Raw genomic sequence first — 20,388 nt, 5'->3', positions numbered from 1 at the left:
ACTTCACCATAATTTGACAGGAGTGAACTTTAAGGAGGTGAACGAAGACAACAAACATAAGCATTTCGGAGAGATCTACGCCGCAATCGACACATTGGCATTCACCTTTGGCAATGTGTGAGTATGATGTCATTACTCTGATTGCTCCTTCCACGGCTCATTTCACTCGATGATGTTTGTTACTGCGTTCAATTCGTTTGCATATGCACGCAGCTAATGGAGGCCAGCCGATATTTATTAATCTTGTGTAAAAAGAGAGAATAAGAGCTAAGGAAAAATAAAAGCAGTTCTTTTTTGTGAGTGCAGATAAAAACTCTGTTTATGCTAAATAAACCCCCCGAACATAATTTAAGTCGTGTTTTTGTGTGTATTTCCTTTTGTGCTTTTCATTCTTTACTGAACCTTTCTTTTATTTTGTTTTGTTTTTCTTCAGAGTGTCTGACTTCCTTATGGGAGATGTAGAGAATGGATCAGTGTTGGGGCTCCCCCTGACTAAGAGAAGCAGGGTAAGAGAAGTGCAATATTTAAAAGTGAGGCTTTAACTTCCTGATAAACATCCTCCAGAACTGCATTTAAGATTTAAAATGAAACTCGTACCTTAGAATATGGGCTCCATTATTAAACATACATTCATCATCAGTTCATGGACTCTCCTGTTAAGTGTACGATTTTGGCTTCTGGCCCTGAATTGTCAAAAATAAGATATGAAAAGTTGCCCAGCGGAGATCAGGGGTGAAGCAACATACCTGCAGGTTGCAGCATGATTCTGAAATGGCCTCTTCAAATGATGAATTGATGTCATGCTTTGTTGTTTTCCCACTGCAGTTTTTGTAACTGATGTAAGGAGGAAGCCAAGTTTCTGATAAGCCTTTTTCAAGCGTTTTAGCCGAGCGTACTCTGCTTTGACAAGGAAGTTCACCCTTCGTGCACCTCCCCTATGTCTCATATTTATTTATTCATGTTTTCCAGTCTTTTGAGAACCTCTCTGTGGAATCTGGAGGATCCGGTCTTGAGAAAGATGATCCGCCAGGTAAGGCAGATCACTGACACACAGCTACTGTACTGTACTGTTCTCCAGTGTGGAAGTTTCAGGAGTGGGGAGAGATTGACTCTGTTTTTTGTCCTCTCCCTGGCATGTCTGTGGGGTTATTTGCAATTATGTCCAGTCACCTTATTCTGGTATTAATGCATGTGGTCATTCTCCTGTCATCATTGCTTCCCTTCAAAAGGCATTAATATTGTATACTTTATTGATCCCTGTGGGGAAATTCTTCTCTGCATTTAACCGATGGGCATGGGCTTTTTCAGTGTGTAGAGACGGTACCTTGCTCAGGGGTACCTCAGGGTAGCCATTCGTTGGATTCGAACCCCCACCTTCCGATCATGGGGCCAAACACTCTACCTACTGAGCTGTCCCTGCTCCCACATCTTAGCCGCATTAGCCCACATCTTGCTAACTCAAGGTCAGCATGGGCTTTTTCCTGCTGACTCACAGTCATAGATGTTGCTAAACATGCACCTACTCCATCGAGCCATGTTCGATGTGTGTTGGTTGGTTAGTGGGGATCATGTTGCACACGCTTCCTCATGTGATTTATTTTTATTTTTTATTTTTTTTCGTGTGCTCATCAAAGAGTCTTCTCCACCGGTTCGGGCCGAAGAGGTGGACAGGACACTGCAGAGGCAGGACAGCGGAGTGGAGTCAGCACTGGCCTACGCCAAGGCGTGGTCCAAGTATACCAAAGAGCTGCTGGCATGGGTGGAGAAGCGTCTCAATATGGGTGAGTTATGACACCGGTGGATTCATAAGACCAATTCTGAAGTACTGTTGGGAGGCAGCAACTAAGTACTAAGTCATTAACTAACGCCCAAGTAGCTCAAAAGAATCCAAAATGATGTCATGAGTTGGTGTCATGGACCACGGTCATGTGCTTGACTCTTTAGTTGCCATACGAGATCCTTTCATTAGCTTTTTATGACGATGGGAACTAAAACGTCTTGTTTTGGACAGTAGATGAGCCGAGGGGCTTCAAAAGGGGCATTAATGAATATGAACTTGAATCATGCAAAGCTACACTAATGGAGTCTCAGCCATCTTAGTAGTTAATTTGTCCACTTGATCTTAAAAGTAGCTCCATTACAAGATCACTGGGAAATGTCAATGATAACTGCTGTACATTTTCTAGCTAAACACATCATTTTAGTGAGTGGACAGTGTAGTGATCCATTAAAGGCTAGTTCCCAGGGAAACCATGTTGATCACCTGAGCTGGACGTAAAACAATGAAGTCTTGTTCATGCTCAAGGTTGAGTTTGTAGTGTGCAAACTTTTGTTTGATAGATTGGTTAATGAATGGTTTCACTTATCCTGTGACACAGAACGCTCAGTCAAGCTGTGCAGTCCATATTATCAGCTCCTTTTCTTAAACACACTGATTTATCTTTTATCAGAATTAAGGACAATGTGCAGTTGATTTGGAAAGCATTAATGACTTAAAACATTTGTTTGAGATCCAATTATTAATTGAAAATGAAAGATACTTAAATAAAATATACATTTTTGAACCAGCAGAAAGGACGTTGTGTTGTAATGTTTGTTTAATCTATTTGAACCTGTTTGAATCTTGTTGTCTTTTTGCAGATATTGAGTGTGCAAAAAGTTACGCCAAGATGGCTGAGACTGCTAAGACGCTTGCTAGTCAACAGGTAAGTTGACGCTGCAGTTAACTTGACTTACATCGGCATCGTGTGCATCTCACACATGTTAGGGACTGAGATTTAAACCTCTTCTGCCTCGTTCAAGGAATTCATGCCTTTCCGTGAGATCTACATGACAGCTTTCAAAAATGACATCGAGTATAGCCAGCTGATTCTTCAAACTGCAGCAATACTCCAAAGCAACAAATTCATGCAGGTAACTGCTGCATTCATGAAATCTAACTTTATCATGGGTTGTATGATGGAAACAAGTGGTCTTACTGCTTTTGTGGGTGTGGTGTGGATTTTCTGTGTTTCTTTCCAGCCTCTCCTGGCCAGAAAAAATGAGCTGGACAAACTGCGAAAAGAGGTCAAGGAGCAGTGGCAGAGAGAGCAAAAGAAAATGGTGAGTCGACAGTCACGGAGGTTGCACTTTTAAGAGGACCACACACAAATGCACACTGGATCAAAAGCTTCATTGACCTGGGGTCTCAGCCCAAGAATGCTCTTGAAGTGATTCAGCCCGATATACAAATCCAGACAAATAGTTTGTTTTTAACCTGCCAAGACAAGTGCTCTGTTGCACGTATGACGGATTGAGAGACACTAATCCAGTGACTAAATCTAAGAAATAGTCAAAGTCCTAAACTCTGTAGTAGGACACCATAATAGAAATGTTACTGAACATGAATTATCTCTGCAAATCTGTTTGTGAATTGTATCTTTATAGCAATTATTGCATGTTATCAAAAACTTAAAAGCCATCTTTTTCTGTGGTTGCATTCACGTTGTACACAGCATGAATCTGTGTGTGACTCAAACTAATACGTGTACATCTGCAGCACGAAGCAGACACGGCTCTGAGGAAGGCCCGGCTCCTGCAGACCCAGCGACAGGATGAATACGAGAAGGCCAAGGTGTCGACTAGTCGGCTGGAGGAGGAGCAGACTGGAGGGGGAGGGGGAGCGGCAGCGGCAAAGCAGCTAGAAAAAAGGCGTAGGCTGGAGGAGGAGGCGCTGCAGAAGGTAGAGCATCACCTCTAATAGTCCAATCTATCCATTTTAGATATCAGTGAATTTGTTTCCTGTGATTATAAAGCCTTCAGTTGCCATTCGAGAACAAGTGATTAGTCTCTATTTGCAACATGAAGATCAGCTTTTAGTCATTAAAGTTCTTATTTCCTATTTTTTCCCCCAGATTTGAATCCATCACTTTAATTGAAAATTTCAGTGATTTATATTCTTTCTGTTGGCAGGCCGAGGAGGCCAAAGATCACTGCAAAGCTTGTCAGGTTGATGTCGGGGTGAAGAGAGTCGAGCTGGTCAACACCAAGAATGAGATTATCACTCAGATCCGAGAGATGGTCTCCCAGTGTGACCTCACCCTCAAGGCCGTAAGTTGAAATACGTTAAGTCTTTAAAGACATGTTCATTTAAACTGAAACCAGGCTGAGTGGTAGAAATAATGCACACCTCCACCGATAAGTTAACACTGGCTCAAAGTTGCTGAATCATCATTCACTGGAATGTGTCCCTGTTTCAGGTGACCGTCAACTGGTTCCAGCTTCAGCAGGCCCAGGTTGTGTCTCTACCTGTCAACCACCAGACTCTGTGTGAAAATGCCAAGCTGTACGAGCCTGGCCAGCGTTACATCGACTTTGTCAGGAGTTTACCTACGGATGCGCCTCGACTTGAGTGTCACTCGTTGGATTCATCTGTCACACAAAACACAGGGTGCGATGTCCCTTCCTCTTATTTGCTGTCTGAATGTGGTCAGAGCTTGTCATTTTAAACAGGTGTTTAAATTTAGTTTAGCTATTTGAACATTTGAATTCAATTGAAATGTGATGTGTTTTTAAGGTAATCAAATGACCTTATCTTAGTTTACCTACCTAAAGGTTTTTACTTGTTATTGGGGGGGTGGATTTATTTATTTGAAGATTTTAATTTCAGCATCGTTTAGAAGGTATGTCGTATTTTTAGTAGGATGCATGCAATGGAGTTCTGCAGGGTTCTGTGCAGGAACCAATTCTGTTTATATTAACCATGTTTTCCTGGAGCTATGTGATTTGAATTGAATGCTTTTGTCTCTACATTTTGTGTTGACAAACAATTACTTCAACACCTCAAAGCTTCACTGTTGGAACTGTAAATTTAAGTAAATATAGTACTGTAGCTATTACTGTCTGAGACTGCACATACTTTAGCAGTGATAGGTGGAGTTCCAGAGTCAGAGAGCTTGCTTTGGAAAATCTGAAACAGTTGTGACATCGCGCTGGCCGGGGCTTCCTGCGGAAATTACTGTGGTCACGGGAGAAAGGAGCTGGGCCAGTGGGCTTACCATCAGTTTACTAAACCCCGTCAGGGTTTCCCCTAGCATTAGTTTTGGGGTGGAGGCTAGCCCACTGTAAGAAGCCACAGCAAGAAAACAACAAAATTAAAAGATGAATTAGTTTATTTACCAAATGTAGCCCCACTTTTTCTTATTTCTTATTTTGAGCTGTGCCACTGTCTCTACATTTGTCAGTCATCTATGGCTGGCCTAATTCTCTAGGGGTCACTGCTGCACATTACTCACACAAGGGGAAACATAGCTCTTTGAAGATTTTCAGCACCATTAAACTCATGTACACACAAAGTCTGATTGACTAAGATGACACACACATTGGTCACTTCATAATTAGGCAAATGTAGTATCGACTTCTTTTGAAGGCTATGGTTAAAAATAGACGGTTTCCCTTTTGAGAGAGTTTTGTTGACGCGGGTTTGGGGTCACACACACAAATACCAGACAGATGGAAATAACAGTGTGCTTTGTTCTCACTTAGTTTTCTCCCTCCACGACCCCCACTCTCCTGCCTCCACCACACCCACCTCTGATCCCTCTGATCAAAAGAATTCAGCTTGGGAAAGAGGAAATGAAACTTAGGCCCACACACCAGCACTCATATGCTCTCACATGCACCCAGTGCAGCGGCCACCAAAAGGTTAAATATAGACCCGTGACCTACTTATTGTATATTGTTAGATGCAGCTGGATACTTAGCCTAACAATGGATGGCATCACATGTAGCTTTTGCCATTCCCGAGCTTATCTGTGTCAGTTAGTTGTCATTATGCTCTAATTATCTGCTGTCTTTGATTGGCTGATCATTCGTGGATCGTATCAAAACTGATGAGATTTACAGTTGTAAGTGGAAATTTGTTCCATCAGCAGAGGAGGAAATGTGGATGTTGACTGAGCTTAAAATTGTCTTGAAGTCAGTGGTCTTACTGCTAGACAGGAATCCTCAAATATAATATTGTAGGTATTAGATATTCATACTTTGTATGGGGACTAACAGCATTTGGCAGCCAGAAAGCTGAAAGCTTTGCTCTTTGTGAACTTTCCCTATTCTGGGGATAAATAATGTTGGGGTGTAATAGTCCCTGATGGGGGGATACTTTGATCTCCATATTATTAATTAGATCAATGTAAACAACTGTACATATAACAGTTTTAAATAACTAGGATATGGCATTGTGATTTTTAAGTAAATAATACAAATTGATGTCTTTTTCCACCCTAGGATGCCTTTCAATAAGCGCTCACTAAGTGGCAGCCACTCCTCCCACAGTAACCTGTCACAGGCATCTGTGACCTCTGACCTCCTTGTTGGAGATGATGTGGACAGCCCCATCAGTGCCCAACACCCCAAGATTGCTGAAAGACGCTCCAACGGTAGCGGTGACATCCAAGGTACACGTTTAGGATTTCTTCTATAAATGCAATCAACAGAAACGGGGTCAAATCATGACATCCTGAGAGAAAGTACAAAAACTTTTACACAGCTTACTAATCTCACTGAGTAAATACCTGCACAACAAAGACGGAAACTAGCACTAGAGATAGTTTTGCACTCCACTACATTGTTGCTGAGGGAGGTACACAACAGTTTGCTCAATGCCTAGCAAGTAAACATTTTGAAATATGAAGTTCGGGTAACCAGGTTGAAGATTTAAACTGGAGCCAACTTCCCTGTGGTTTGTTTTGTTTTTGGTAATGTGTGCAGGTGTTGACCTCATTACCTTTAGGCCCGCCTTTAAGTGTTTGTAACATAATTGGAAACTGACTTCAACTGACTTTATGATCAGTTTTATAGCATGCAGCTAACATGGGACTTCTTATCTTTTAATGTTGTGTTTTTGAACAAGCACTTAAAATTCAGGCGCCATTTCGTCCCTGGACCTCGGCCAATCAGGGTGGAGGGATGTGCAGTGATTCGGAAAGTGCTGGAGGGAGCAGTGAGTCCCGGTCCATGGACTCGCCGACTGCAAGCCCAGGTAGGATTGTGAAGATTGTGAAGTCCCCCTAAAATGATCACTAGCAGAACTGATTTAGTGCGACACCGCACTCAATAGCTATTTAGCTAACGAGTACGAATGCTGTGTCTATCTGCTGGGTAAATCTCTGCATGCCGTCACACTTGAGCTATCAAAAAAGAAAGAAAGAAAATCACATTCACTTCCTGTCGGTATGTTTTTTTGTCCCGATAATAAAGGCAGCACGCTGGGTTTTCCCTCCACAGTTGCACAACATCAAACTCATTTGTGTCAGTCTTTCATCATGGTTAAAAGCACCACCCATAGCCAGAGATGGCACATTTTTCTGGACTGACTGTCTTGAGAGCACCTCAGGGCAGCACGCATCTTTTTTTTTCCCTAGCGAACTTGATGTTCACCCAGGTTTGTTGGTGTGTAATCACAGAATAAAGAGGCAGTCATGGCTCTTTGTTGCACTCTGCAACGTACGCACACACATAAGAATGTTGCAACGGTTTCCCTGTGCTCCCTGATTGCTGTGCAACAACATGTGTGTTTTGCGTCCTGTAGTTTGTTGTTGTAGTTCTTGTTTTTTTTTTGTTTTTTTTTGCAGGGGCTTTTTTTTGTAATGGTGTTTTTCTGTATATGCACCACCCTTCTGTTCTTTTGTTTTCCATACTTTTGCACTGGGCCTACTTTTTTGTTCTTTTTTTGCTAAGATGTTTTCCCGTGTTGGTTTGTTTTGCCCATTTGCACGCACTTTCTTAAAATGCAGTGCTCTGAGCTTTCGGTTCGACTATAATCAGAATGCAAAAAGCCATTTGCAAAGAAGAACGTAGCTATAATTGTTATTTTATGTGTTCCTGTCATGGACTTTACATTGAAAACTTTAAATAGCACTATGCCCATTTTATATGTTACAGTGACAAATTTAGGTAATACCACCAGGTTTGTAGTAACCTTGGAGAACATCAAACAATTTCCTGTTAAATTGATTTTACCAAACCTGTGTGTAAGGCATGGCTAGTTGTTATGGGCGGGTCTTGACTGGAGAAAGTTGGTGCACGGTGTTAAATTGTGTATTGGAGTCTGCCACAAAGCTCTCCCAGCCCCCAGAGTGGGGGCTGGGAGCACTGGCAGCACTTATCTCTGATTAACCTGTTATTGAGCTCATCAGAAGATCAAAAACATTCTGAAAAGGCTCTGATCAGTATTCAACCCCCTTACTCATCAGCCAATCCAGGTGTTAATCCACCACCAACAATAACATGCTGGATTCAGTTACCAACAATATGTTAAGCCCGCCTTTTCATTTGCTACTTTAAATTCGTCAAATCGCCGTATTGCTTCTCAGTTTTACCGCTGAGATGTAGAGCATAGGAGACAGGGGGGAAAACAGTGTCCTGACGTGACTGTAAAGATGTGGACTTTTTGGTGTGTCCTACCTTACTGTTCAGGAGACTTCAAGAGGAGATTACCCAGAACCCCCTCCACTGGTACCATGTCGTCTGCTGATGACTTGGATGAGAGAGAGCCTCCCTCGCCGTCTGATAATGGTAAGTCAGTTGTATTTGTATAAGGGTTTTGTGTTTATTTTTTCCTTTTTTTTAAGGTACTCTTATGTGTTCCTTACACTTATAGGCCACATATTTACATTTGTAACAATGCTCCTTTGCCACTGCAGGTTTAAATGAAATGGTAATCGAAACGGCGAGCTCTCCAGGACCCTTTAGAAACACTCAGATGTCTAAGGCGGCCCAAACCCACAAGCTTAGAAAGCTTCGAGCACCTTCCAAGTGTCGTGAGTGTGACAGCCTGGTGGTGTTTCATGGAGCGGAGTGTGAGGAGGTAACCTTGGATTCCTTTCTTTTATTATTTGTATTATTCCTTTCTGTTTGCGGCCCACAGCATTCAGCGTATTACAAATTCACGATAAAGATTGCCAGAGGCTCACAACAGCTTCTTTATCACTCGTGGCCAGCAAAAAAATCAAGCAGAAACAAAAGAGAAAAGCCACCTCTCCCCTCATCAGCATGTTTGGATGAGGAAATAAAGGGAAAAGTTGAAACTGGCCGCAAGCTCTCCTCTGTGACCAAATTCACTAACTGGTCTCAGTTGGGGGAATGGGCGCTAGAAACTGAGGACCTTTTGTTCGTCTTCTGAGGAGTCCTTTCCATCGTCCCTGTGCACCCTCTGTCCACTGTTGATTTTAGATCAAGTTTCTGTCCATATGTATTAGATACACTGAAGAAGACAATAAGAGCGGCTCTTGGTTGGAGAAACGCTTTTAAAAGAGGTTATGCAACGCAATAGACATATTGAGAAGAAACTGACATAGGAATGCAGCTCACTGCAGAGTCTTGGAATGATTCAGTGTGAGTGGTTCAGAGGGTCACTAGATGTGAAGCTTTCCTCGTTTGCTTCTTGGACTTGGTTTTTGGGCAAATTAACAAAAATAGCTATGTTGTGAGGACGTGTTTTTTCGTCAGTTTTTCCACTGTTTTTGTTGACCTACAGTTAAAACTGTTCAGGATTTTCTTAGAAATGTTTTACTCTGTCCTTGTTATAACTGAGGTATGTGTCACTGTGTTTGCAGTGCTCCTTGGCGTGCCATAAAAAGTGTCTGGAAACCCTGGCTATCCAGTGTGGCCACAAGAAGCTCCAGGGAAGGCTTCACCTATTTGGCATTGACTTCACACAGTCGGCTAAGAACAGCCAGGATGGCATCCCATTCATCATACGGAAGTGCACGTCGGAAATTGAGAATAGAGCCCTCAGCATCAAGGTACTTATAATAGGTGTTTTAGTGGTTTGGTTACAAATAAATTGATCATTAATTTTCATGAAACAAGAACCCAAAACTGTAGCATAGATCTGCTGGCACTGGCATTAAAGTTCACTTATAAAGCATCCAATACTGTGACCATAAAAGTGGCTGCGCTGTGAAAGGCTGTCATTGCTGTCAGGACTAATCACAATGTGTTGAGGGAATTTATCTAATATGTAAAAAATGAGTGTATTAGCGACATATGCAAAAATATGTTTTTCTAAAACTATGTTGGCAAAAAAATAGTTTTTGTGGATTTAGTGATGAAAGCTTTTGGCTTTTCATAGTGATTTCCATCAGTTGTTCTTAATGCTGTGCAGCCTGAATGCCCAAAGGTCATGGGCACTCTGTGTTGGTTTTCAGCCTTGTCCTGTGTGTACAAAGATTTCTCTGGCTTCTCTGGATCTTTATTGGCACTGCTAACACACTGTATGTGATAAAAGTATTTGAGACTTCCTTCAAAGCTATTTGTTCATGCAGTCTTTTACAGAGTGAAAGTGAAATTAGAAAAACGAGTCCTCCACTTCACCTTCGATATTTGTTATGCTTTTTAAATTATTTGATAATTATTGGTTTCTGTTTCCGTTACGTTTTATCAAACAAGACCAAAACCCTTTTTAAATAAGAATGAAGTGTTCTCCCATTTTTTTCTTTGGCTGATCTTGTTAGTATTCTGCTCATATGTTTGCCCAGTTTCTTCATATTGATTCCAAAAACTTGTGTGTAATTTTCATGCGCTGATTGCATTTTGTGTGCTCTGAAGGGGATCTACCGTGTGAATGGTGCAAAGTCTCGAGTAGAGAAGCTGTGCCAGGCCTTTGAGAACGGCAAGGATCTGGTGGAGCTTTCCGATCTTTCTCCCCACGACATTAGCAATGTACTCAAACTGTACCTGAGACAGGTGGGTTGCTTTTGGTCATTAGCATAATGAGGTATTTCAGCTTTCATCCTGTGAAGGAGATGGCTAAAGTAGGCTTTGGATGACAAACTGCATTAATACTAAAAATGTGCATTTGTCTGTTTATTTTTGGCGCATAATTCCTGCCGCTTATCACCAGGGTGCTTATCTCTTTTCTAATTCTGTACCACTTGTGTATTTATGTCCATATTTTGGTTGCTGCTGTTTATTATCATCTCTGTTTCATTTGTTTATCTAATTCTTCCTCCGTACTTTCCAGCTTCCAGAGCCACTCATCCTCTTCCGCTATTATAACGACTTTATTGGTTTGGCCAAGGAGAGCCAGAGTATCATTGTGGAGGAACTGGAAGCACAGAGAGTTAATCCCACCACTGCGACCCCTGCGCAGGTTAGCGTCGAGCTCAATCGAGTCCTGTTCAAGATCAAGGATCTGCTAAGACAGCTGCCACCAGCTAATTACAAGACGCTGCAGTTCCTCATAGAGCATCTTCACCGGTAGGGAGGGCTGAATGGATTTCTGGGCATCCCATTACATACAACATATGGATGTGTTGCTCCTTTTTTTTAATAATAGTAGGAATGATCATTTCTTATCTGTTTCATTCTCCTTCCAGGGTGACGGAGCAATCAGAGGAGAACAAGATGACCGCCAGCAATCTGGGTATCATCTTTGGCCCGACGCTGATCAAGCCAAGGCAGGCCGATGCTGAAGTTTCCCTTTCTTCTCTGGTGGATTACCCTTATCAGGCGCTCATTGTGGAGCTCCTGATCAGACATTACCAGATGGTCTTTGACACGCCTCTGAGTCCTGTAAGTGGCACCTCGCCCACGGAGGTTGATGCCCAGACCCGCGCTAACACTCGCCTTATGCAACAGGACAAAGAGCAGCAGCTGATCAGGCACTCCAAGTCACTGGGAGACATTAAAGAGGTAACTGGTTTGCCAACACTACGATACATGAATGACACAGGATGTTGTAAATGTACAATGATAGTAAAGAGCTATTCTGTTATCTATATAGCGTGATAAAGTATAAAAACTATACACAGTACTCTTCTTGTTTAGCATGTGGTAGAGTGGTGGGTTGTTTTCTGTTCTTACTGTCTGTCTTTGTCTTGCAGTCGAGCTTAAAGGTGTTTAAAAGGCATTCGTCTATAATTCCTTCTTCACACTTATTGACTGAGGTTCAGGAGAGGATGCCAAGCCTTGATGGAAGCGATTTTGAACCAGGTCAGTATTGTCACAGTAATAGATAATTATTAAAATAACAATCATGTTGTTATTTTATCGTAAAAGTTTTATTTGTCCTCTTTTTAAAGCTGATGAAACTGATTCAGAGACCCTCAGTTTGTCGTCAAGTGTCCCTGAAGTCGCAAAATCTGGGGAGAGAGGCCTGTGTCGTTCTCATCACATCACAGTCACCAGGGTTCAGCTTCGACACCCTCGCAACAAGCTACCGTCACGGCCGTTTAGCATGCCGGCCGAACGGATACTTAACCGAAGCCAAATAGACGAGAATAACTCCCGGAACGCCACTGACCAAGATGACAGGAAGGGAAGCGGTTGCGACCAGTCCATCGAAGAAGTGGACGAGACTGAGAATACAAAAACAAGAGCGGCCACACATTTCCGGAGTACCTTTATCGACACCCAGACATTACGCAGAACTTGGGATAAACAATACAAACATGAAGTTGCCTCAAGAACTGTCAAAATTGAGGCCAGCTCATCCACAGAGAGTGCAGCAGTGGAAGGCTTGTCAACCTCTGTGCCATCAACCCTCTCCCTTGGAACTACTTACACAGTCGCAGTGCGACCCAACAGGACTATAAAAAGGGAAGATAATGTCACAAAGTATAGCCCCATTGCAACAACTTTCAGAGCCCCCAGAACTCTTCAGCCCCCCCCAGGAACCTTCTACAAGCCCCCATCGGGAAGCAAAGCTAAAGTCCTGCAGAATTGTGCACAAGCTAACAGTGCTGAGGAAGAAGATGAAGAGGAGGATGAGGAGGAGGATGAGGAGGGGGAAATAGGCATTGAGATAGAGGTGTCTGTAGATGAGCCCCTTGAGGAAGACGTTGAGATTGAACAGACAGCCATATCTCAGTCTCCCAGCTGTAGCCCTGAGGAAATGGACCAAAACCAGGCAAAACCAGTGTACCAGAGACTAAGGCCCAGGCGTCTTCCAGAGGTGGAACACAGAGAGGCACATTTTGTTTAAGCCACTTAAAGACATTGTTGTTAGAGCTCCGAGAATCACAATGTGTGTCACGTTAGGAGGAACACGCAGAAACATCTGCATTGACTCTGTAGAGAAAATGAGCAGATGTATGACTGGCACTGTGTAGATCTATTGTAAGTATTATGATATCTTTGATCCTCAAAAGAAAAAAAATGCACTTATAATGCTGTAAATTTTGATTCACAAATCATACATTTACCAATCACTTGCTCAGTATACTCTGGCACACAGCCAGGATATTTATAATTTTTGGATCTGTGCAATTTGTTTTTGTTTGAATATTTTGTGTAAAATTCTTACAGGTTCACGTATGTATGTTTCTATACCAAAAAAAGCCCTCGAGGCGTAACAATACTGCATAACGTTATGGAGATGTGTGGTGCACTTACCTGATAACGCTCTTTCACCATCAGCCTTCTGCCTGCACCGTTGAAGAGTGTTTTAAGCTGTTACAAGTAGTCTGTAATTAAAAACATTGCTAATATTTTTTTGCAATTTAACAACATCTGTTACGTGATGTACTCTGATGTCTGTGTTTGCGTTTGGTCATGTAAGGAAGCATCACTTACAAAGGGTATAAATCCACTCGTTTTTGTACTGCGTGGTGTTAAATGTGTCTGAAAAGCTTTTAGAAATGCTACAGGATTCTGACATGGCATTATTCTTCCTAATTTTAATATATGTACATTTTTTAATAGCCAAAGCTTTTTTTTCATTGTTTTTTTTTTTGTTGGTTTTGTTGTTGGTTGTTTTGTTTTGTTTGTTTTTTTACAATTTGAGTAGTTTTATCAATAACCTGAATCTTATGCTTTCTTTGTAAGTAATGGGAAGTGCATCATTTATTTAAATGGTATCTGTTTTTCATGGTAATGTACAAGCCTGGCACAGTGTTGAAAGTTCAGTGTAAGAAAACAGGTACATAAAACAAACACCCTTTTGTAACTTATTAAAATATATCTGACAACTTACAACAGTGATGGTCTTTTGTGCGTGTGTTTTTTTTTTTGTTTTTTTTTTACAGGAATATTAATTTAATCTGTGTAATGCAATAAACTGAGTTCATGCAGTTTGTGCAGGATGATAATCTGCGACTAGAGATTCAAGTTTTTGTTAAAATGTAAGGAAAATGTAAGAGTGATGGGATTATAATAGTGGTAGGATTATACCGCACTGTTAATGTCAGGTGGCCGGGTCATGCAGGCCTCTACAAATGGCAGAGAGGTGTTAGCAGGCTCCCAGCACCGAGAAAGGAGATTAAAACAATCTGCTTAACTATTCTGGAGGTCTGGAAACAAGCTGTGTTTGCAACCACAGCAAACAGTCTGTAGAATATGCAGAGTTATTTTGTTGTTATTGGCGATCAATCTACAGTACAGGTGCTCTTCTGAGGTAAGTGACAATTTAAGTTGCACTGTGTCCTTTGGATTATGGTGGAAGTATGTGGAAACAGTGAATGGATAGAGAATGTCATCATGATTGGAACTAAACTAGATTAAATGTATGGTGTGGCTGCACAGACAGTGTGGGATTTCATTTTATTTTATTTTGGGGGGATTGGCGTTAACCAGAAATTGTAGCGAAAGAGCGTTTGACAAGTCTATAATTGTAAATCTGACCATGTCAAGGTCTTGAGCTCATTAACCTCATTACTAAGCTACTGCTAGCTTTCACATGGATTTCTCACCAGATGAATGGACCGACTTGTGAGTTCATCGACAAAATTTAGCCTTTCAAATGCAAATTGCATTTTAGAGTCATGAGTAGTTTTGTAAGACAAAAGTTAGCCTTACTTGGCCCGTAAGATGTTTTATGGTCTGGTTCAATACAGATTTACTGGCTATAGCCAGCCCCTGCGGGGGTGAAAAGGAGGCACCATGGGGGCAGGAAGACAGGTCAGACTCCTGCTGTGGAAGAACTGGACCATCCGCAGGAGGCAAAGGGTAAAAGCTCCACACTCCAGTTGTCCCAGTAAAGGCTAAGCTATGCCTCCAGAGCTTCTGACCCCACCAGTTCACACATTACTAAATATATCTTTCATTTTTTTAATGCATATTATACAGTGCAAGTCTTTTTTTTATGCGAGCCCAGAATATACTTAAAAACTAACGCATCTTTACTGATTTTGTCCCAAACTGGGGTTGGTAAGAGTGGAGAATTTGTCAGATTGATAGAAACCACAACTAAAACTGGAAAACCTGCTCATTTAAAAGATGTTGTCTGTTTTAACCAGGTACGTTTGTTCATGGAGATCTTGTGGCCTGTTATGCTGTTCATGGGGCTGGTGTGGCTACGAAAAGTAAATCCACTTTATCGCCAACATGAATGTGAGCAAACAGTTCTTCGCTGGAAAATATTAGCACAGCCCGCTGAGACAGAAAAACAATATCCTCTGTATCTAGTGCAATTCATAAATGTTCTCATCCGACTCAGGTCATTTCCCCAATAAAGCCATGCCCTCTGCTGGGGTCCTGCCATGGATCCAAGGAATCTTCTGTAATGCCAACAACCCTTGTTTTCAATACCCCACCCGTGGTGAATCTCCTGGCCTGGTGTCCAACTACAACAACTCCATGTAAGCATCAACTGTAGGCTGGCAGTGGGAAGAGTTTTGGATTCGTATTAAGTATCTGATCTAAGATGAACAGGCAAAATTATTAAGTCGAGTGAAAGAGATGAATCTAGGTATTTAGCCTTAATAATAATTGTTAATATTATGGCCTTCCTCCTCAGATTGGCTCGGTTCTATTCGGATGCTGAAGAGCTTCTTTTTACGGACCCAGAGTTTTTGCAGCTTGGTCGCCTATGGAGGGAGCTCAATGCTATGAGCAACTTCATGGACACGCTACGTATTCATCCTGAAAAAGTCTCAGGTCAGTGCTCTGGGCTTTCATCAACATCCAGCAGAAGCCTTTAGAAGTAAATCCACGGTCAGAAAGGTTCATTTATAAAGTTCTTTCATTAAAGCAGTGGAATAAAAGCTTTTTTCTGAACAATGGTTTAAAATAAGTAGTTTATTGAAATCTTTATATACTCCATGAATACAATCAATATCAAATCAGTCGTGCCTCTTGCAGATCATACAACACGGGTGTCGTTTACTTCAGACGCTTTTGCTTTTTTTAGGGGTATTGTGACTCATAAGATGTTGATCTTTTAAAAGTTGAACACGTCGCCTGGTAATCGCAGTTTACATCACACCTCACATTCTTTCCCATCAGTCTGTCTGTGGTGTCTGCGTGGAGTAACACGATTACATCACAACGGTTTAAGACCGGCTCGCAAAGTAAGCTGCTTACTTTTGCTGCTAGCACGCTGTTTATTTGGTGGGAAAGCAATTCATATACCACCCCTCACACTCCCAGAAACACTCATCCCATCTCAAGGGCCTGCATGCAGACTGCGCTCTGTTCATATATACGTGTGCACTGTACATATGCCATGCTTCCCTACTGGCAAAATAAACCTTTATGATGGGAGTGGAATGGAGCTGAGTGCATTCCAGGCTTTGAATGATTATGTCTGGCTGCTCTCTGTGCTGCCACTTTCATGCAGAAATATGTAGATGGACTAACAGAGCTAACAGAGATCCACATCCACATTCCACTCGTGTTCCCATGAGCCCCGGGAAGGAAAACTAAATCACGTTGAGAATAAAGTTATATAAATGACGACTGTGACTCATGGATATTAAACAGGAAAATCGTCCGACCTCTTTTTCACACATCTGGCATTATTAGCAAGCAGAATCATGATCCACGTGCACTGTTGTGCCAAACATATTTGCTTTGCATTTTACATTGTGAGCCACGCGCAGCTCATTTTGATGTTAAGTGGGCTGGATGAGTAAAACTCACCTTTGTGTAAGTGTAAAGATTCATTCAAAGATTCAATTTCTAAGATGTCTTAATATAAGAAAAATCAGTGCAGTTTCAACAGTACAGACTTTCTACACAACAAGGAAATGTTGCTGTAGAATTATTCCTTAGACCCTTCTGTAACTATGAAAAAGAAAGTTTTTATCAATCGAAAGAAAATATCCTGGTTTTTTTGTCTTTTACTGCTCAGATAACTTTTCTGTCATTTAGTTGTTTTTCATCTGCTACTTAATTACTTAATGTTGGGGGGTCTTTATCAACAGGAAATGCTATAAAATCTATGAAAATATAGCTAAAACTCCAAGATTTAACCTCTCATTTACTTTTTCCAAAGCCATTGGAGTCTTTGCCGAGCTGATTCTGGCTCCCATGCCTTATGTTTGACAACCCTGCTCAATTGGCTTCTCTTATTACTCTTTTTCATGTTTGATTTCATTTTATGTATTTGTTATTCACATTAGTATATGTGCATTTTAGGAATTCCAGAGTTCACAGGCAGGGAGTGGCAGAAGTGATCAGGAACGAAAAAAAAGAGACAGAGGAGGAGAAAAGAAAAAGGGGAAAAATAAGGAAATATTTGAGATTAAACCTCTTGGCTAAAACATATTTAGAATTGTCTTGATACAGCATTTACTGCTAGTATTTTTCTTTAATGACATCAATAACACACACACACACACACACACACACACACACACACACACACACACACACACACACACACACACACACACACACACACACACACACGTTTCAGCTTTGTTTGTTTAATTTGTGTTTATCTCAAACCATGTTCATCAGGGGCACAGCCTGGATAAAAGCCAAAACAGCACTTTGCCTGGCAATGCAGCCTTCATTCATGCACAGACAGGCTACTGGAAATTGTGTCATTTAATGAAACACATTTGTCACAACTTGCCCAATATGTGTTACTATGAAACTAAGCTTTTTCCAACTTGTCCAGTTTATCCAGTTCCATATCAAACAGCGAACAGTTATCTATCTAGCCATGACAGTCATTCACCGTGAAAGGTTAAAGACAGTTAAAGACATGAAACCGTTCTTATGATTTTTCCATTACACCGACTGCCTCTGTTTGTCTACAGGTCGAGGGGTAAAAGTGGAGACTATCCTGAAGGATGACGAGACTCTGACGTCATTCCTCCTCAGAGACATTCCTCTGACTGAGTCTGTAGTGTATCATCTAGTTAATGCCCAAATCAGGCCTGAACAGGTACGCGGGTGCTCACACACATGCATAAACACACGCACACAGCCAAGGGTACACAGTGTGACATTTTACCATTAAGAAGTCAAGACACTGATATTGCTTCATACCACCAAGGCAAGGATTCTGGTGGAGTACAGTATGGAACACAAATGGTAATATGACACAGTAAAGGAAGAAAAACAAGGGAAATATACAGGCGATCAGTGGTCATGACAACTGCAAATTAACCATCATGAAATTGACCACGGCCCATTGTTAGTCAGTAGTTACCAGTTTCAGTCATCATGCAAATGTACTGTTTATAAAGCTGGGGAAACTTGCAGCCAGCTGAGACTGAAGATGCCACTTGGATGTCCAGATGTATCCAAATACAGATGAACAGGACTTGGTTACCTGGGTGATTAAGCATGCATCACGACAATATACAGATGTTTAATTCAAGACATAGAATAAAAGCTAACAGACAAAAGACGTCACGGCGCAGTGACATACACATCAGATTGCTTCTGTTTTTGCTGATGTCATCTGAATCTGCATAAATCTGCTTTTTTCCAGTTTGCTTTTGGAGTCCCGGACTTGCATTTAAAAGACATTGCGTGCAGCCTCAACTTGCTCGAGCGATTCCTGATTTTCCCCAGCCGTCGAGGACTCTACGCAGTTCGCAACGCCATGTGCATCCTCACTCCACAGCGACTACAGATCATTGAGGACAAATTCTACGCCAATGTCGACTTTTTCAAACTTTTCCGGCTGGTGAGTGTTAGTTTTGTTCTTGATTTTAGAGAGCTGACATGGAAATCACCAAGGATCACTGGCTTACCTTTTAAAAAATAGTTGCACAATTTAAATTTCATTCTGGCTCAGTTAAACTGGGAGCACTCAGTCTGTAATTACATCTTTATACCTTTGACTAAACTATCTATTGTGCACTGAATGGATACACTTAATACCACAATTTGGCAGTGATCTGGTTGGTTCATGAATAGGCCGTATAGAGCTGTATTTGGATACATCCAGTTTGGGATCTTGCCATGTTTAAAAATTCATTTGGGTAAGTCAGCCATGTGCTGGCTAAGCGACTTGAGGTCAAGCTGGCAAAGGGCAGTGTAGGATTTGCCAGGATATGATTTCAAAAGCAGTTATCAAACAGTATCATAAACTGCTGTGTTTCTAATTCTTACATACATGTAGTTGGCAACCAACAAAAACACACTTGAGTAAAATATGAAGTAAATGAAGTAATCAAGTAACATGACTAGATTGTACCACGAGTTTCTAGTATATTGTAAAAACAACAAGAGAAAAACAGTAAGAGGTACCGTCATGTTTACCATGATGCATGATTATCCACCTTCAGCTCAGTATGTCCCATCATGCTTTAGCACGTTTTGTGTTTTAGACTCTGATTGCACTGCATTCATAGTTTGTCCTCCAGATCAAAACCCAACAAGCTGACACACGCCTATTGTCGCCTGACATACCTCCTGTTCAAAGTCAGGAGATGCAAAGGATAAACAGATGTTAGTATTTTTATTAGAGCTATGACTCATGGGGTGGGGCAAAACAAAAATTCTCTGGGAAATGCAAAAAGCAAAGCAAACAAGGCGTCGTTCCCCAGGAATGTACAATGTCAAATACACTACTTTGTGTGGTGAAAGATGGCTTTAATTTTTCCTTATGTATTTGATGAGCTGTAATTACCTCATAAAAATGAAGTGTCTATCAACATGCTTTAAGTAGGCAGTAGTGATACAAACAGTTTGTAAAGGAGCAAGCTTTGGCCAGCGAGACAGACTTAGCCTCTTTCTTTGATTAGCTTAGGTTAGAGACAGTGCTTTCTTTAGAATAAGTAAGAGTGAGAGTAAACACAAACCATAAAAAAGCAGCTGAAAACAATGGACACCCTCTGCCTTATATTCATCCAGGTGCAGGAATATGGGACTGGGCCAAGTGATCTTAACTGTATGAACCTGTCTGTCCGCTAATTCTTTTAAGCCTCAATCCCTGTGTTCTTGCCACTCTGTCCACTCTTAATACCATTATTTTTAACCTTATCCTCCATTGTTTGTTGTGTAGTTTGACTTCAGGCACAGGAATAGCTTAAAATATTACTGCCTTGCTTTAGAAATGAATTTCACTCAAACCACACATCCTCCCATTTAGTGTCCGCGTGCACTGAGATAGGAACATATGTCAAAGCGGAAGGATGTTTCCACTGGTGATTCTGTGTCTTGGCCTTCTTCTGCTTCCTGAACCTTTAGCCTATTGTGTTGTGAACTTTCTGGAAGCTCTCTCGG

General features: G+C 41.4%; 2 protein-coding genes across 4 annotated transcripts in view; both read left to right on the top strand.

Annotated features, from left to right (window-relative positions):
• arhgap29a (Rho GTPase activating protein 29a) overlaps positions 1 to 13,941 on the top strand; it is a 33,748-nt gene extending 19,807 nt beyond the window's left edge. For both annotated transcript variants that reach the window (XM_085362721.1, XM_085362722.1), the window contains 20 exons: positions 21 to 117; positions 434 to 506; positions 970 to 1,030; positions 1,635 to 1,781; positions 2,641 to 2,705; positions 2,803 to 2,913; positions 3,022 to 3,102; positions 3,539 to 3,721; positions 3,952 to 4,089; positions 4,239 to 4,429; positions 6,265 to 6,434; positions 6,890 to 7,018; positions 8,455 to 8,553; positions 8,682 to 8,845; positions 9,594 to 9,782; positions 10,588 to 10,725; positions 11,003 to 11,238; positions 11,358 to 11,673; positions 11,865 to 11,973; positions 12,063 to 13,941. In XM_085362721.1, coding sequence (XP_085218847.1) covers positions 21 to 117; positions 434 to 506; positions 970 to 1,030; positions 1,635 to 1,781; positions 2,641 to 2,705; positions 2,803 to 2,913; positions 3,022 to 3,102; positions 3,539 to 3,721; positions 3,952 to 4,089; positions 4,239 to 4,429; positions 6,265 to 6,434; positions 6,890 to 7,018; positions 8,455 to 8,553; positions 8,682 to 8,845; positions 9,594 to 9,782; positions 10,588 to 10,725; positions 11,003 to 11,238; positions 11,358 to 11,673; positions 11,865 to 11,973; positions 12,063 to 12,964 — 3,599 coding nt within the window. In that variant the 3' untranslated portion in view covers positions 12,965 to 13,941. The remainder of the gene's footprint in view (positions 1 to 20; positions 118 to 433; positions 507 to 969; positions 1,031 to 1,634; positions 1,782 to 2,640; positions 2,706 to 2,802; positions 2,914 to 3,021; positions 3,103 to 3,538; positions 3,722 to 3,951; positions 4,090 to 4,238; positions 4,430 to 6,264; positions 6,435 to 6,889; positions 7,019 to 8,454; positions 8,554 to 8,681; positions 8,846 to 9,593; positions 9,783 to 10,587; positions 10,726 to 11,002; positions 11,239 to 11,357; positions 11,674 to 11,864; positions 11,974 to 12,062) is intronic.
• A 918-nt stretch (positions 13,942 to 14,859) lies between these two features.
• LOC146625206 (retinal-specific phospholipid-transporting ATPase ABCA4-like) overlaps positions 14,860 to 20,388 on the top strand; it is a 32,520-nt gene continuing 26,991 nt past the window's right edge. For both annotated transcript variants that reach the window (XM_085362719.1, XM_085362720.1), the window contains exons 1-6: positions 14,860 to 14,925; positions 15,216 to 15,309; positions 15,416 to 15,557; positions 15,716 to 15,855; positions 17,967 to 18,094; positions 18,647 to 18,844. In XM_085362719.1, coding sequence (XP_085218845.1) covers positions 14,860 to 14,925; positions 15,216 to 15,309; positions 15,416 to 15,557; positions 15,716 to 15,855; positions 17,967 to 18,094; positions 18,647 to 18,844 — 768 coding nt within the window. The remainder of the gene's footprint in view (positions 14,926 to 15,215; positions 15,310 to 15,415; positions 15,558 to 15,715; positions 15,856 to 17,966; positions 18,095 to 18,646; positions 18,845 to 20,388) is intronic.

The sequence above is a fragment of the Diplotaxodon limnothrissa genome, linkage group LG9, assembly GCF_057381915.1.
Source record: "Diplotaxodon limnothrissa isolate DT_005_m linkage group LG9, D_limnothrissa_male_GT1.1, whole genome shotgun sequence".
In the NCBI taxonomy this organism is placed as follows: Eukaryota; Metazoa; Chordata; class Actinopteri; order Cichliformes; family Cichlidae; genus Diplotaxodon; species Diplotaxodon limnothrissa.
The sequence above is the reverse complement of the archived record's forward strand: the minus strand, read 5'-3'. Positions and strand labels throughout refer to the sequence as shown.